Genomic DNA, 18,944 nt, shown 5'->3' with positions numbered 1-18,944 from the left:
TGAGAGTCAACAGCTTGCGTGATAGGCGGCTCACATGACAACAGCTTCAAGCACAGCTTGACACTGTTCGAAGTAAGCAAGTCTCAGTTTCAACTGTGAAGAGAAGACTTCAAGCTGCAGGTTTGACAGATCGAGTGGCAGTAAGAAAGCCATTGCTGAGATTGCAAAATAAGAAAAAGAGGCTTGCCTGGGCCATGAAGCACCACCAGTGGACTACTGAAGACTGGAAGAAGGTCTTATGGACCGATGAATCGAAACTTGAAATCTTTGGTTCATCACGCAGGGTTTTTGTATGCTGCCGAGTAGGCGAAAGGATGGTTCCTCAGTGTGTGACACCAACTGTAAAACATTGAGGAGAAAGCGTGATGGTCTGGGGCTCTTTTGCTGGATCCAGAGTCGGCGACTTGCACAGAGTGACTGGCACCCTGGACCAAAAGGGCTACCACAGCATTTTGCAGCGCCATGCAATACCCTCTGGTATACGCCTAGTTGGTCAGGGATTCATCCTACAGCAAGATAATGACCATAAACACACCTCCAGGCTATGTCAAAACTACCTTCGAGGAAAAGAACAAGACGGTAGGCTTCAAATCATGGAATGGCCAGCACAGTCTCCAGACTTAAACCCCATCGAGCTGGTTTGGGATGAACTGGACAGAAGGGTGAAAGCAAATCAAACCTACAAGTGCAACACATTTGTGGGAACTTCTGCAACAGTGTTGGGAAGAACTTCCCGAACAATATTTGATTTCCATTTTAGAAAGAATGCCACGAGTGTGTTCGGCTGTTATATCTGCAAAAGGTGGCTACTTACTGAGTCAAAAATTTAAATTAAATTTTGTTAAACAAAATGATTCTATGATTTCTTTTTTTCCTCCAATTGTTTATTTGTTCTATGCTTAATTTCAGAGTACATTGAGACATTAAACTGCGTACATTTCAATAAAAACTGGAAAAATTGAGGCGTTCTAAAACTTTTGACCGGTAGTGTATATGATTGCTATATATTCCAAAATCTAATATATTTCATATTCATGAGAAAATTTTCAGTTTGGGAATGCCCCTTAGTCGCTAATCGTATGCCATCTTCCAAGCACATCAATTTTCCAACATTTGCTGTAATCCTCTTCCTGTAGGACTATATCACCCTGGGCTCGGGAGAGTCAAACCTGCACGAGTATCGCTCCTACGTGATGTATCACAGCAACAACCCACGCTGGGGAGAGCTGATCAAACTCACGATACCCATAGACAAGTTTCGCAACAGCCACCTGCGCTTTGAGTTCCGCCATTGCTCCAGTGAGTCATGCTCTCCTTATATTTGTGGTCAACATTGCCACCTTTGGAGATTATTCATTGTATAATTAAGTGATAATTGACAAATCTGAAACAAATGGTGAATTATAACTTTTACATTCCTTTACCTGAATTTATTCACTCATGTGCCATATCTTGATGATAGTTGCATCCTTTATGTGTGTGTGACTGTTTTGCGCCACCGCAGTGCCCACTGTATGCTCGGCCCGGAATTTGTAATTTTATCAGAATTGCCACGCTAATCTTACTGTTTGAAAAATACATAATGAGATTTTAACATTTATCATCCAATCAAATCCTGGCAGATGGGTCCCTGGTTTATGTCCCATCTGATGAAAGGTTCATTCGTTGATGCATCGGCCTGCCTGTGAAACACCAGGGTGACATTTTATCATCGTTTTAGGACTCTAACACAGACGACACAGCTCAAAGGCTTGTGCGCCATTTCTGAGCTATCTTGCCAACCCTGTGACATGAATGATGACAACTGTGGGACTAGACGAGAGATAAATAAATCAACGTATTTGGAAACGAGGTTGTTGACTACATTATATCATGTTGCTTTTCAGCAAAAGAAAAAGGTGATAAAAAGCTCTTTGGCTTCTCCTTCACACCGCTCATGAGAGAGGATGGCAAGACATTGTCAGATGACATTCATGAGTTGTGCGTGTATAAGGCAAGTCAGTATAATAAACTACCGTTTATCTCTGGGAATGAGAGGGTTTTTGTGGAATTACCTAAGTGAAAATTGGCACAGTGAAAAAAAAAGGAAAAAATCAGAAAATTCCATGCAGTATTTTACTGAAAAGGAAATGGGAAAAGGTTTTTGATGCATTCCAGTTATATCCCCAAATTTGAGTCCCAGAATCTCCAAAACAAGCTTTCTTTTTCACATTTAGGACGGGGATACACATCTTGCATCTTGGGAATTTTTTTAAAGAATGTCGGCTGAAAGCATAATGGGGTTGGTGTTGCTCAGACATGTACACATCGTCATGCACATTCATTGTGCCAAACTGCTTGTGAGATGGCCTAACTTTCACAGAAAAACTGGCGGGAGTTGGGAAAATCCATGTTCGAAAACTGAAGAACTCCACCAACTAGTACATTGCTGCTTAGCAGGCGGCGCTCATGTCCAATGTTTCGACTACTGAATGGTCTTCATCAAAGACTGTGTAGATATCTTGTTAAGGGAGTTAAGTACACTCCAAAGATCATCACGTGACTGCAATATGCATGTGGTTGGGCCTAACTAACGTTGTCTTCATCATCGTCTTGCATGCAGGAGCGTCGAGAGCCAGCCCGGGTCCCGAGGCAAACAACCTCGGGGCCCCCACCGCCAACCTTTCTCTCTTTTATAACTTTTTAAGGAACTTTCTTTAATGAAAAAAAGAACTTCTTAAAAACAAATGGTCACATTTATTTAGCCGTATGATCGAAGATAAAGGATGCCCTTCCTGACGCCAACCCTTTTTGCCGCCTTTAACGACAAACAGGGAATTACCAGTGAACTGGTACTCAATTAGCCGACCTCGGAAGGATGACAGGCTGAGTCAACCCCCCTGGTGTTAATTCAGCGATTGACCGGGATTCGAACCCAGGATCCTAGGATCCTAAGCCGGCACCCTAGCCGCTAGCCCAACACCAGGGTGAGAAGATGGTTAATAATTTTTTTTGGACAAAGAGGTTACAAACCCACTTTTTTGTAACGCACATTTCTGGTTAATAACCATTTTCTGTGAAGTTTGAAACTGTACCATTAACAGCGGCAACTTTGAGATAAAGAGGGGGGTGAAACAGGGCTCTGATTTGGCCCCACGTTGTTTGGTATTTTCTTCTCCATGCTCCTAACATATGCTTTGCTGAAGACAGAAGAAGCATATGGAAAGCTGCACAACCTATCCAGGCTTAAGGTCCAGCCAGAGCTACACCATGCCCTTACCAGAGAGCTCCTCTACACTGATTTGCAGCACTATTCGCTGACATGGACGACCAGTACCAGATTCTCACGGACTACCTCTCTAATGTATGTACCATGTTCTCCCTCACCATCGGCATCAATAAAACTCTTCTCAAGGGACAAGTCTTTATGCATCTGCCACTGATCATGCTCATCAATACACCTACGGAAGTGGTCAGAAAATTCTGCTATTTGGGTTCCATGGTGACAGACAATCTGTCACTTGATAACTTTGACGAACTGAACAGTGAACACATTCATTAGGAAGGCAGCCACCACTTTTGGCCAACTTACAAAATATACCTGGAGCAGCAGCAAGCTGACCTTCAGTGCCAAGATGCTAATCTACAAGATCTGCATTCACAGCAGCTTGCTGTACGACAGCAAAACATGGACAACGTATAGCACCCAAGAAGGAAAACTAAACAACTTCCATCTCCACTGCCTTTGCCATATCCTCTGTATCTCGTGATTGGACAAATAAACAAATGCTAAAATCCCTTCCAAGGCAAATCTGCTGAGCATCTTGGCAACCAACCAGATGTATCTCATGAATGGACAAATAAACAACCACCAGAAGTAAGGAACCACGAAGATGCCAAAATCTCTGGTTCAAGGATGCCTGCAAGTGTGACTTCAAGGCTGTCAACATCAAGGTTGCTGCATTTGAGAAACTTATATGCAGCAGACAAGAATGACGTCACCAGCTCTGGGATGGTATGCCCCATCAAGAGGGGTAGTGGTTCAAACAGTTGAAAATGGGTGCCAGCATAAGGGGAAAAGTACCAGTCTGGACCTCCTCACAACAGACATCAGATGCAGCACTTGCACAAGGTTCTGTCAGTCACCAATTGGACAGTTCAGCCATCAAATAAAGGGCAGCACACAATTAGATGTCACCACCAAGGGTGCTGTGCATCCATCATTTCACAAAGATGGGAGGATGCCAACAACACCAACTAATTACAGCACATGATATGCAGCATATCGTCAGTTAATACAGATTCATATTTATATTTTGATAATTTTACCTCTTCTTTATTATATGATGAAATAAGCTCAGATTAGTACTCCCATACACAGGCCTGACCACTCCAAATGTCATAAGCAAGGCTGTGAAAATTAAATGGACATAAGGTCCCACAATCTGCATATATTGCAATCACGTGATGCTCCCTTGCACTTAGGAGGACACTTAACACTTGGCGTACGATGCTTGCACATTCCCCGACGAAGACCACTCGGTGTTCAAATTGCCGGGCCTAGACCTTGCCTGCCAAGCAACAAGTTGGTGGTGTCTTCAGCTTTGAATCTGTTAAACTTTTTTTAAAGAACATTAATCTTACAAACACATTCACTGTTGGGTATCTGAAGTACTAAACTTACAATTGAAGGCCTGAGTCTGCCGCAGCATTCTCGCAGACTCTGTTCTGCCTGTATTGTGTTTGCTTTGCGCTCATACATTTATCAGGCCCACAGTGGTGGTTAGAATCATATAATACACTGTTTCAAAAATGCCTGACCTGGATTTATCATGAATGCTTAAAACCTTTGATAGCAATACATTTTAAAGCTTCAAATATCTCCATTTATCATGTTTAAACGGTCACCTTTGGGCAATAAATAGATTCCTTGGTAAGACAATTATGCAGAAATGAATACCTTGCTTATTGTATGCTTGCTCATCATTGTATGGTTGTTGGACACAACATTTCGCATTGTTAGATGTGCATTCAATGTTCACTGTTGTGTTCACAGTGCGAAGATCCTGGGTGTCTAACAGGACCTCCTTCATACCTGGCTCTGCCAAGTTCCCGCAATGGAACTCTCTCACCAGCTATTTCTTGCTCTCCTGCTTCCAGTGTCTTCACTCGCAACTCCAAGGAGTCACTATGGATCAGCGTCTTATTGTGCTCCACAAAGCTGACTCAGAATGGTGCAATTTGGTGTAGAATTTATTCCATTTTAGCTCATAAATGTTTATCCTGTAAAACTTCATCTAATACATCTAAAGTTTTAAAATGTCGAATTTCAGGCAACCCCCTATTTTTAAGTACTGCATCGATTGCCTTTCTTTGTCAATAACAATAAATGTAGGGGGATTAAACAATGGTAATGTTCTGATGGTAAGAGGATTGTTGTGTCGTATTGTGATGTCGTATTGTGGTCAATCCGGGTTTGTTTTAGTCCACAGTTTTCATTCGTTTTTTTTTTTTAAATCATAAAATGTTTAATGTATTATATATTCTGTTATTTTTGTATGGATTAAATCCATTTACGTTATTAAATTCAGCTTATGGTACATTTTACTCCCCCCCCCAATTCTGGCTTTTGGTTCAGTCCACTATTTGGATTTCCCCGTCTTATGTGGAAATGCCGATGCGATTATTGTTTTGTTTTTTTTCTATAAGAAAATGGTTATATACATTTTTGTTATTTTTGTATGGATTAAATCCATCTATGTTATGACATTATTTTAATCCTCATTTCAGTTCATTTTGGGGATGGGGAGGGGGGATATGCATCCCTTTTGGCTCATAGTTCTGTCTATTCCCCTCCTCCCAACCCCACCCCCACCCCTCCACTCCTTCTCTCCCAGAATCCTGACTTGTTTTGGTTGAGTCCACATTTACGTTCGATTTATTTTCATACAGCACTTAATACTTTTATGTATTTTAAATTTTTTGGGCTGCGTGCAAAAGCCAGAGAGAAAGCAACTTCCTCGCGTTGGAATCACGTTAATCACTTCTGCCGTTATTGTGTTAGATTGGGCAACAGTTTTCCAACCCTCCCTCTCTCACCCCTGCCCTCTCCCTCCCACAGATCTCCCGATGTCCCTGTTCTCTACTGTTGTGCGTGTGTGCTTCCCTCTCTCTCCCCATCTTGTCTCCCGCTCCCTTTATCTTATGTTTTATGTGTCATTTTGTCTTTTTTGTGATTAATGTTAGCTCTTACATGAGCCTCAATCTTGTATACAAAAAAAAAAAACTGTTTTAGAGAAGAAGACGAAGAAGAAGTACAATTTGGCGTTTTTGCGATCTACCGATGTGGTACTTTAACGATGTATTCTGGCGTCTTTTAAAGTCTTGGTGGTTCAGAAAATGCTCGAGAATAAATGATCTGATTTTAACAGGCTTATATCATCACTCTATATTACCTTATCAGCATATTACTTTGCACGCATTTGATGCGGTGGCCATTTTTTTCCCATGATTATCACTCTATATGGAGTACTACCGTACTCCATGATATTATTTAATGGCTACTATTTTGTTTTCATGACATTAACACCTTGTTTTACTCTACAGAGGACTTGCTCGCTTTACTCAAGTGGAAATCACATTCCGAAACCATCCAGGACATCCTGGGTAAACTGAGACAAGTCAAAGGAGAAGAGATTGTGAAGGTAATATTTTATCACTTCCTGGATCACGGCATGACCAACTCCAAACTCCTAAACTCTAGCTTATTTGTAAATATGTAGATCGTTATGAGTTCATTTTCTTCAATCTACTTTACAAAACCCATGACATTTCCTCTGTATTGTCCACTCCCAAAAAATTACAAATTACCTCTGCTCTAACTGTTGATAAAAAAATATCGGAAGAGAAGATTATGTATTTACACATCACAAACGGGTAATTTTAACTTTAAGAACCATTTATCTGAAGGAGTGACATTTGAGAATATAAAATGTTTCCCGTAGTTCCTGCAGGACATCCTGGATGCGCTGTTCGCTATTCTTGATGACAACACAGAGAAATACGGACCTCTGGTGTTCCAATCACTGGTGAGAAAATGGTCTTATCCCATCAGCATGCCGGCCATGAATATTTTGTTGTAGAATGTAATGGAAACCATCTTCCAAAATGTATTTAGATGCAGATGCGCATCCAGCAAATGTCATCAGCCAGTGTTGGAAAAGACGAAATGGCATTTCTTTCCTCGTTACAGGTTTTTGTCATCAACTTATTGAGGGCCACCAAGTTTCTCCACTTTAAACCTGTCATCGATACATACATCAACAAGCATTTTGCTGGAGCTTTGGCCTACAGGTATCGACTACACTTCTGATGCTCCGTTCATTGACTTGATGCCATCACGTTTTCCTTATCTGTCTGACTTCTACCAATTAGCAATTTCAACTTCTTTTGCCTCCTAATTGTTAGATTACAGCATTGAATATGGCTTTATTTATTTATTTCATCCCACACTCCTCTTGCACCTCATCTCTGATGTTATGATCAAAGCATTTTTTTTATTTAGGCCTGTGTTTCGATATTACGGTGTCAAACATGAAACACGAATTATGAGACATGTTGCCTTTCCATTCCTTGTATTTGAGTCGATAGAGATGAAATTTGGCGCAAAGATTCTTTCAAAACGGCCCGAAAGGGTGCATAGAAAATCAAATGTCAAAATCGGTCACTAAATAAAGCTTTTGGCAAGCTATGCCTCTATTTCACCAAATGCAGACGGTAATTATCTATTCTGAGCAAATTACACAGCATGTGACATCCGTTCAGGGTAAAGCATTCTGGGTTCAATCAAGATGGCACCAATATAGTCACAGGTACTGTGGAACAGAGGTGCATCCTTAATTTCCTTTTGATGGAGAACATCAAACCAGCTTAGATTGATGATGCAGATGTTTCATCTAGTTGAAATGAGTTAAATAAAGATGGCCATGAATTGGTGACTGATCTTGAGCATTGTCACTTGCAACCAATGACTGTCACTCAGACAAACATTAAACATGTTTAACTGCTAATTTTGGAAAATCGTCAAACAGCCAGACATGAAATTGCAGACAAATTTAGATGTGACAACTGAAAGTGTGGGGACAATCATTCATTCTCACTTGATATTCAATAAACGATTCCAAGATGAACACTGGAGGACCTTGTGTTTGATGAAAAGGCAAGTTTCATGGTCATCATAACAAAGCTCCTTAACTGATAGTACAGGGAAGGAGCTGATTATTGTACAGGATGTTGACTTGATGAGACCAAGGTCAATCATTTCCTGCCATGACACTCACTGCTCACCTTCACTCTTTCATTCCTCTTTTCTCCCGCCTCTGGAACAAATTCCCACACTCTCTTCAATCCCTCTCATCCTTCCAGGTTTTTAAAACAGCTGCTCACCACCATCTCTTATCTTTCCCCATCCAAAACCTTGATCTTTTCTACCTCCCGTTAATACACCCCAAATTCACCTCCTTTAAATTCGATTTTCTTTCCTGAAGGTCCTAATAGTGTACATCTTGTTTATCCCGCCGCCAGCCCTCTCCCTTCCACAGATCTCCTGATGTTCCTGTTCCATACTGTTGTTTCCCTCTCTCGCCCCTTCTTGTTTCCCGCTCCCTTTATTATATGTTCTGTGTGTTAGCTCTTATACGAGCCTCGACAACTTTTACAAAAAATGGTAAGCCACCATGGAGTGGAGGCATTCTTCATCCCACCACCAAAACAACAAACAATCCAGGTTAAGCCATCAGGTACAAGCTTGCAGGTTTAATTTGTGTGAGTTTATTGGAGTTGGAAAAAACATGAATGTAACAGAGTACTACCTTGATTTACTTCTTATGCTGTGAAATGAAATAATAAATATGTAGATGACAGACAGGTATGCAGCATCAGGATGTGACTTTACTGCATGACAATAGCACATTACTACTTGAGTGCAGATGGGTTGAAAATTTCACAAGAACACTGCCCAACCAACTCCGAGAATGCTTAAATATATATTTAGGTGGCATTAATTTTATGATTGACGAAGACATCAAAGCCCATGTCCGGAAATGGTTAAATAACCTGTTGCAAAGATATGTGAACATATGTCATCAAGGTGCTGCCACATCTATGGGACAGGTTTGTTTGGGTCAAAGAGGATTTTTTTGAGAAACTAGAATGACACTCGGGAGACCACATACCTCCGACAGTTTACGTTTTGCATCCCACTGATAGGCCGGATCTGCATCAAGACCTTAAACAAAATCTAATCAACTTCTTATCACCTACCCAAATCATCCACCAAATTATCCATGTTTTGTAACAACCCATCCATCACTTTTTCAAATATCATGGTATATATATTTTTGGCCCTATCTCTCAATGGTGAAGAATCACTTGGAAAAATAAAAACATTATTGTATCCAGATTCGGATCTTCAACAAACTCGAATTGATTCTTCCTCTTTAAAACAACCAACCTCTCCACCAAGTTTTGTCCAAATATATCCACAACTATTTGAGATATTGTGATACATATTATTTTGGCCCGATAACTAAATAGTGAGAGAATCACTTAAGAATTATCGTCACCAGATCCACATCTTCACTAAAATTTGAATCAATTCTTCCTTATCACACACCCAACCTCCACCAAATTTAGTCTGTATCTGTCGATAACTTTTTGAGATATCCTGCTCACAGACAAACAAACAGACAGACAGGCAAACAGGGGTGAAAACATAATCTCCAAACACCTTAGGTGGTGGAGGTAAATAAACTTCATCAATCCCCTGTAGTTTTTTTAATTTCTCCAATAAATTTCCATGTCTCCATTGAAGTACCTTTCTATAATAAGATAGTTCAGAGAATAGATAAAAGGATACCTTTGTATTACACACCATGTGACAGTGAAAATACACTACTCTCACATGTTCGCCACACGAGGTATGCATGCTCCGCTGCATATGCTCATTGCAAGAGATTATATATATATATATATATATATATTGTTACGGACGCGGTTAAGATGTTATTTTGACCGAGCGGTGGTGTATTACCGCGACCGAACAGTTATTCCCCGATTAGAACCCGATTCCACCCAAACGTTGGCCGGATCGCACCGTGGCTGCTCAACGAGGGAAAAGACTAAAACGACGAATGCAAAGAGGAAGACGAAGGCAAAGAAAGGTTTGGAAATACTACTAAATTTATTTACTATTTACACACATAAGCAAAAAGAAAGCAGTCACGTTTATTTACAAGCACATAAGACACAGGTGACACAGTGAAAATACTAGCTTACCTACAGTCTTAATTAACCCAGGACAGAACAAACAAAAGACAGACTCACGTGGGGAATGACAGGAATGGCAGGAGGTGGATGGATGGAGGTGAATGCTTGGTGGAGCCAACGCGGAGCTTGGTGGAGCTTTGGTGGAGGTGAACGCTTGGTGGAGCCAACGCGGAGCTTGGTGGAGCCTTGGTGGAGGTGAACGCTTGGTGGAGCCAACACGGAGCTTGGTGGAGCCTTGGTGGAGGTGAACGCTTGGTGGAGCCAACGCGGAGCTTGGTGGAGCCTTGGTGGAGGTGAACGCTTGGTGGAGCCAACGCGGCTGGGGGGGGGGTTGGTATGACGGGTTCTCTCTCCTTCCCTCACAAGCTTCAGGACTCTTTCTCTCTCTTTCTTAGTCCCACCCAGGCCAACAACTTCCTCTCTTGCTTAGTCCAACTCAAGGCCTTTCTGTCTTCTGATCTCCTCCCTCCTCGACTCTACTCAAAGCGCATCTCCTTTTGGAAACGCCCCGCCATGGGTTATATAGGCCCCGCCCCTCAACCTTTTCGAACCTCCCCCAAACGTTCTCTCTCCGCCCTCTAAAGCCAACCCCTCGTTCTGGGTTGGTCGGCAAGGGCTGGTTCACTCCTCCCCTCTATGACGAGGTGGGGACGCGCCTTTCTTCCCCAACCCTGCCTCGTGGTCAATGGCGGCAATTGGAGCGGAGGTAGTTTCCAATCGACGAAAAGGGGGAATGGAGGTTTTGGGAATGGGAATGAAGGGAATCTATCTCTTTCACTTGGTGCAATGGAGTACTTCTATTAATGGGAGACACAGCCTTACCCTAAAACACAGAATAAGATATAACTATCGAACAGGGGTATTCTATGATTGGCTGACGTGTATGCTTGTGGACTAATTATGGGATGCCCTTTTGACCTTTACACAGCTCCGGAGGCAGGAGGCGCAGAATAACCAATAATAATAATAAAGCACACAATAAAAAAAAACACAATCCTCATATCCGCAACACTGCACCCTCCTCCTCTTAGGCACGTCCCGGGCCTACAACTTTTTATTTAGTGTGACACGTAGGTGTAGTTCCCTCTACTTTTAAGCTGACCCTGAGTGCGACAGTTTTTAAAACATAAATAAATGTGTCCCGCTGCTCCATTGCACCCTGCCTAACAGACTTACGCCCACAGTTAACCGAATTGCGGAATGGTCTTCAAACTACACACTGACGGTGGGGAGCATTATTTACAATGACGCTATTTTTATTTACAAAACTAACCCAGGACCTGTAATTGTTCTTTCTGGGGGGGAGACAGTCTGCTCTGCATCAATGCACCATTAAAGCACCCAAAAACGCACCAATGCACACCCAAGCACCAATCGGTGCAGTCATCACTGTTCATCAATGTTCAACAATAAAAAATAAATCAACAACCCCTAACCCTGCAGGTGATCTCTTGCTCTTCGGCTCCCTCTGCTGGTTATTATTATTTGTTCTTCCAGATGTTGTCATTCTTTCATTTTCTTACTGGCGGCCTATTTGAACTGAAAAATGCACCCAATGTGTCCTTTTTATTTTATTTTATTTATGGCCCACAGGGCCGACTAGTGTGGTTCACCTGTGGGGCATCGGTGCCCTGTGGCCAAGGTCCGCCAGCAAGATTTCGGGCCCTCATGGCCGGTTCCAGCAGAGGGGCCATGCCCCAACCCATGGGGTCCATCAGTGGTGCTCGGCCACAGGCATGTGGTCCATAATGTGGTGCATCGATGCAGACAGCTGGTTCTGAGAGTGCCGGGCGCACAATGGCCGACTCACGCACGCTCCCCTCGGCGCCCAATGGCGCACAGGTCATGTGGGAGACAAAAGAGACAAATGAGCGAGGGGTAAGGTCACAAGGGTACACATCAATAAGGCAATGCAAGGCAAAATGCGTACGGAGAGCGAAGTGAGAAAGCTCGTCCCTACCGTACGTCACCCCCCTGTCACCTACACTACTCTTGCCCTTACCCCATATGTACAAAATCTACACATTACCAATCCGTCGCTACTGTCACGTCTCCCCATATTTCCTCTATACCAAATTCGTCACCACAATCCCTCTAACCAAAATTTGCCATCACCCAATTCATCATCAATCCTCATAAGGAGGAAGAGATGGAACATCAAGCACAATGTCATACCCACGTCATGATGCGTCTCACAATCCAAACATTTGCATCATAAAAAATAATCAAAACATGGCATGGTGTGGAGTACCTGTCACCTCAGGTGAGTGGATGCAGATGGTGCGAGGAGATCCTTCATCCTAACTATCCTCTAAATGATTTTAACACACTTTACACTACCCGGGGTCTTTCCCTGCCAATCCATTGGCCAACTTACACTATGGGTTCTAAAAACCAATTCCCATTGACCAAACTGTGGTGCTTCTCAATTTGGGGTCTCACTCCCCCGATTCATCTCCCGGTGCCCTCGCACAATTTCTGGGCTGCGACGTGTAGCTCTCCCAGCAGGTCTACCCAGCTGCACACCTCCACCACTGCAGTTGCCACCCGAGCTTACCTAGCTCCTCACCCTAACCTATCTAGCTGGTGAAGGCCCCTCCTGGCTCTGTCACCCCACTTGGTGCCCTCTGGCACTGGGCTACCCGGGTCCGTCCTCCGGATCCTCGGGCCCCATCCACAACAACTACTACCGGCTCCCAGAGCCCACCTGCGGCCTCACCTGGCCGACATCCTCACAGTGGTGGAGTGCCCAAACCAACTACACACACTAACAGGCTACACGCCCAGCCATTTCCACAACACTAATGCACCCATCCAAACATCATTCTTCCAACCGCACCACAGATGCCAATATCCAACCACAATTTACCTGTACCCTCTACCTAACACTTACACTACCCGCCCCGGGTATCCGTGATGGGGGTCCACTCTTCCCCCATTCACACCTTCGCACCATCCACTCCACTCCACAATTTCCACCATACTCACTCCACGACCATCCATTCCAATCCTCCATATACTCCACACTCCATGTTTTCCACACACCTGTTGGTGCACACCTGTGCACTCACACCTGGTGCCACCTGCACCCTCCTTCCTTCCTGGACCAGTTGGTCAACACAACACACCTCACCATTACCATCACTCAAACACTGCTCCATACACCTGTTCAGTTGCACACCTGTGCAATCACACCTGTTCAATCCTCACACACACGGCATCATCTCATCTAACTACTCCCCTCTGAAACTTGCGCTTCCCAGTCGCCCCTTTAAACTATTGCGCTCCCACGTCATTATCATCCACACTAAACTACCTGCGTCCCCACTACAGGTGTCATTGTCACTAACTAATCTTACCGTTACCTAATGTCATCTTCTAGGGCCCTACACACAATATCCTAACCCACCCGGGCTAGTTTTCACTGCCATCAACCCCATAAGCTAGTGCTCCTTTGCCCCCCTCGTTGTGAGGGATGACAGAGTTGCCATCCCACCAAATCGGGGAGGTCCCACTATCAATTTTGCTCGTCCAAATTCCAACCAATTCAAAAATTTTCCATTTACTGCCAATTCTACCCACTATTATAAATTTCGTATCAAATCACTACCATCATCACAGTCCGCTATATCCTAGCCTCGGTGCGTCGTGACATCATTAAACTCGGTTCGTAAAGCCGAGCAATGAATTCGGGTGGTTTGGTCGCCTGCAGGTTGAATCCGTCCGGCTTTCGGTTCAAGGGAGGTGGTTTGGTCGGGCCGAGGTTCCACGCACCATCCCGGCGCGGCACCTTGCGGTCCCGGGCCCGATGGCTCAATCTCCCTCGGTCGGAACCCCGTCCCCGCGAGGGGGCACCGTTCCGCTTCCTCCCACTCGCCCTTGAACCGGACCGGTCGCCTGGCCTGACAAGGCCCGGACTCGACCGTGCGGGGCGGGGCCAAGCCCGAATCGGCAACGACGCTTCGAAGAGAAGCGACGCAGCATCGATCCGCGCCGGGCCTCGCACCCAACAAAGCACACCGCGCCCCGTGTGCTCGCATCGGCTATCCGTCGCCCAAACCGCTAACCCGGTTACCGTCGATGCTTCACCGGCATGCTCACACGCATACGCTACCCCTTTCACCCTCACAAAATCCGGCGTTCCAACGCCGTCCGTACATTCCACCAACGCTCTCCCTGTTACACACCACTCCTCTCGCGCACACTCTTGCGCACACTCGCCGCGCGCACACCTCGGTCCACACCTCTCCTCCGTTACATCCTCCGTAACACTCACCATGGGCGTGCACTCTGGCATCCACCCACTAACGTGCTCACATGGGCTCTCCCACACTCGCGCTACCACCAACTCAGGTGTGCTTCCTCGCACACGTTCCACCACCACCTTACTCTCCGTGTCACACTCCGTACACCCCGACGTGCATTCTCGCTCGTACTCGGTTTCACACTCGCGCTCCGTAACACGCTCACCCCTTGACGCACACTTTTTATTGCTCTCACTCCCTGTGTCACACTCCGTACACCCCGACGTGCATTCTCGCTCGCACTCGGTATCACACTCGCGCTTCGTAACATGCTCACCCCTTGACGCACACTTTTTTTCCACACGCGTGCCATTTCCACTCACACGGGACCCTTCACCAACGCCCGGATGCCTCCTCGATCCCAAGCGCGCGAAAATTCTTTTGTCGCCAAACATCCTCTTACAAAATCTCCCCGCACAATACACAGCACGTCTCACCTTCGGGCTTCTTCTTCCTCCCTGCACCAAAACCTGCAAACTCTTTATTTGGTTAGTGCGTACATCATCATAATTTGAGCAGGGACTTTGTACATTTTCCATTTCTCCCTGCAATTGCCGGGCTACTTCCGTCATCTCTTCAATTTTAATTCCCAGCACTGCTTTTTCTTTATTCACCTCGACGACCGCTGGCTTTAATAAAACACCCTCCTCTACCTCAGCGGTCGCCGGCTTTTCCAAACCCCGTGTCGCGATTTCTACCCCCGTCATTGTACCCGTGCTTTCCTCCGCTTCGCTCAACCAGCGCTTCTCGACCCGCTTTACCTCCTCGTGCACCCGTGGGACCTGCTCGCCCAACCTGCGGTCTCTGTCCCTCTGCTCCCTTTCCTCCCAATCGGCCCCCATCCTATCCATTTTTGCATTCATTTCGGCCATGAAGGCTTGCATTTGGGCCACCGTTGGTAGTACAAAGGGTACTGTCACGATTTGTTGCAACAAAAGGTTCAAATCCAACGGCGGCGCTGCTACGGTCGCGGGCGCCGTGGCCATGTGCGAGGCGCCATTTTGCGCGCCCGTAACCTCGTGCGCGAGAGCGCCATTTTGCGCGTCTGATACCCCCTCAACCACCTCCTCCATATACATTACCCCGACGTCCTGGGTTACTCCTAACCCCTCCTCTAGCTCACCCACCGGCATTCGATCGCCTTGACCAGCCATGGCGCGATTTCAAAATTCTGGTTTTTGCTTTTCAACACAAATTTCCAGCAGCTTGGAATTTTGAGCGCGTTAAGCACGCTTCGGGTCCGTATCTCACTCCCAGACACCAATTATTGCGGCAATAACACAATTGGTGTCCAAAATTTGGGCTAAATAAATTTAGTCCCAGGTTCGAATCCCACTCCTGACACCAATTGTTACGGACGCGGTTAAGATGTTATTTTGACCGAGCGGTGGTGTATTACCGCGACCGAACAGTTATTCCCCGATTAGAACCCGATTCCACCCAAACGTTGGCCGGATCGCACCGCGGCTGCTCAACGAGGGAAAAGACTAAAACGACGAATGCAAAGAGGAAGACGAAGGCAAAGAAAGGTTTGGAAATACTACTAAATTTATTTACTATTTACACACATAAGCAAAAAGAAAGCAGTCACGTTTATTTACAAGCACATAAGACGCAGGTGACACAGTGAAAATACTAGCTTACCTACAGTCTTAATTAACCCAGGACAGAACAAACAAAAGACAGACTCACGCGGGGAATGACAGGAATGGCAGGAGGTGGATGGCTGGAGGTGAACGCTTGGTGGAGCCAACGCGGAGCTTGGTGGAGCTTTGGTGGAGGTGAACGCTTGGTGGAGCCAACGCGGAGCTTGGTGGAGCCTTGGTGGAGGTGAACGCTTGGTGGAGCCAACGCGGAGCTTGGTGGAGCCTTGGTGGAGGTGAACGCTTGGTGGAGCCAACGCGGAGCTTGGTGGAGCCTTGGTGGAGGTGAACGCTTGGTGGAGCCAACGCGGCTGGTGGGGGATTGGTGTGATGGGTTCTCTCTGCTTCCCTCACAAGCTTCAGGACTCTTTCTCTCTCTTTCTTAGTCCCACCCAGGCCAACAACTTCCTCTCTTGCTTAGTCCAACTCAAGGCCTTTCTGTCTTCTGATCTCCTCCCTCCTCGACTCTACTCAAAGCGCATCTCCTTTTGGAAACGCCCCGCCGTGGGTTATATAGGCCCCGCCCCTCAACCTTTTCGAACCTCCCCCAAACGTTCTCTCTCCGCCCTCTAAAGCCAACCCCTCGTTCTGGGTTGGTCGGCAAGGGCTGGTTCACTCCTCCCCTCTATGATGAGGTGGGGACCTGCCTTTCTTCCCCAACCCTGCCTCGTGGTCAATGGCGGCAATTGGAGCGGAGGTAGTTTCCAATCGACGAAAAGGGGGAATGGAGGTTTTGGGAATGGGAATGAAGGGAATCTATCTCTTTCACTTGGTGCAATGGAGTACTTCTATTAATGGGAGACACAGCCTTACCCTAAAACACAGAATAAGATATAACTATCGAACAGGGGTATTCTATGATTGGCTGACGTGTATGCTTGTGGACTAATTATGGGATGCCCTTTTGACCTTTACACAGCTCCGGAGGCAGGAGGCGCAGAATAACCAATAATAATAATAAAGCACACAATAAAAAAAAACACAATCCTCATATCCGCAACAATATATATAATATATACAGACTTGGCATTTAATATGGAATATTTCTTTTTTCTTGACTTGGGTTTACTTTCTGAACTCAGTTTATCAATCTGGTGAGTTTCTTTTACCCTTCGGTGATGTCTTTGTTGAAAGAACCATGTCACTGACTGTCTTTCGCAGCAAGAAGTCAATAACAGGATTATATCACAGGTGGCGTGACAAAATGTAAGGACAGGTACATTTGACGATTGGCTTCACAATCGGGTATATAAGGGTTGTTGCGTTCTGTATTAGTGGAAAACAACTGCTGCACGTCTACAAAAGTTATTGCCGCTTCCTCTGGAGATGGTCCGTCAACTTGACAATGCTGTTTGTCATGGAGTGGTGGCTTTACGGATTTCTGGCATGAAACAGCGTGCTATTGCTCGGCAGTATGGCATCACTCAAGGTCAGGTGTCAAAGATCCTGAAACGCAATGCTCAGAGGGGTGTCCCTACTCCAATACCGAGGCCAGGACATCCACGCAGAACCACAAGGAGAGGTGATCGCCAGCTGCACCGGTTAGTCTGCAATGGCCGTACTAAGTTAGCTAATCGGCTTAGGGCTGAGTGGCAGCAACTGACAAATGTGCCTGTATCCAGAAGGCTAGTCAACCAACGACTGGTTCAAGCAGGCTATCGTGCCAGGCATCCCCTGAGAAAGCCACGCCTGACCAGACAACACAGCCAGCGCCGATTGCAGTTGGCCAGAGAGCACCGTCAATGGCAGCCAGGACACTGGAATCACGTGACCTTCAGTGACGAGTCTAGATTTCTGGTCTATCGTCAAGATGGCCACGTCCGAGTGCGCAGACAAGTGCATGAAGCCCACAACGAAGATTGTATAGTGCCAAGAGTCCAAGATGGAGGTGGTGGGGTGACCGTTTGGGCTGCTTTTCATGCAGGGGGCAAAACTGACCTGGTTGTTCTGAATGGAAACCTGTACCAGTTCAAGTACAGGGTCATTCTGGAAGAAACATTGCTTCCATTTGCTCGTGCAGCCTTTCGAGGAAACTTTGTCTTCCAAGATGACAATGCACAGCCTCATCGTGCTCGCATGATCCAACACTTTCTTGCTGACCGTGGTGTAGAGCATATGGAGTGGCCTGCCATGTCCCCGGATATGAATCCGATAGAGAACTTGTGGGCAGAATTAACGCGTCAAATCGACAACTTGGACCAGCAGCCGACCTCTGTGCGTGAATTGCAGCAGACTATTGTCACTGCATGGCAAGCGATTCCTGTCCAAACCTTGGCAAATCTCGTGAACAGCATGCCTCGACATGTACGTGCTCTCCTGAATGCTCGGGGTTACACGAAGTACTGAACTGTAATTTTACTGTCCGTAATCCCAGTCATAATTTAGCTTTTGTTTTTGTTGAAATTTTTTTTGGCTAATGTGCAAAATATAGAGATACTTCTGGAAAACGTATAGAAGTTTAACACAGTCCTGTCCATGAATTGAGTTCGATATCAGTTTACATCACTTTCAAGGATCAATTTATTTGTTTCGAAATGTCAAATGTGTTTTTTGTTTCTTTTAAAGGTCACATTAACAAAATCTAGAATAATTTCAACAGAATTCCAATGAACTTTTGGTTCTAAGTCATCTTGAAAAGTAAGTTAACCCCCACAAAAGAAATATTCCATATTAAATGCCAAGTCTGTATATA

The 18,944-nt window shown here is 45.3% G+C and overlaps 1 protein-coding gene across 1 annotated transcript in view; it reads left to right on the top strand.

Annotated features, from left to right (window-relative positions):
• LOC137437234 (dedicator of cytokinesis protein 3-like) overlaps positions 1-18,944 on the top strand; it is a 317,733-nt gene that overhangs the window by 173,070 nt on the left and 125,719 nt on the right. Inside the window, exons 16-21 of the mRNA XM_078766260.1 lie at positions 1,137-1,299; positions 1,887-1,993; positions 5,036-5,213; positions 6,586-6,683; positions 6,984-7,067; positions 7,232-7,332. Of these exons, the coding sequence (XP_078622386.1) occupies positions 1,137-1,299; positions 1,887-1,993; positions 5,036-5,213; positions 6,586-6,683; positions 6,984-7,067; positions 7,232-7,332 (731 nt within the window). The remainder of the gene's footprint in view (positions 1-1,136; positions 1,300-1,886; positions 1,994-5,035; positions 5,214-6,585; positions 6,684-6,983; positions 7,068-7,231; positions 7,333-18,944) is intronic.

This window comes from Myxine glutinosa, chromosome 12 (genome assembly GCF_964187855.1).
Source record: "Myxine glutinosa chromosome 12, kmMyxGlut1.1, whole genome shotgun sequence".
NCBI classification, from domain to species: Eukaryota; Metazoa; Chordata; class Myxini; order Myxiniformes; family Myxinidae; genus Myxine; species Myxine glutinosa.
The sequence above is the reverse complement of the archived record's forward strand: the minus strand, read 5'-3'. Positions and strand labels throughout refer to the sequence as shown.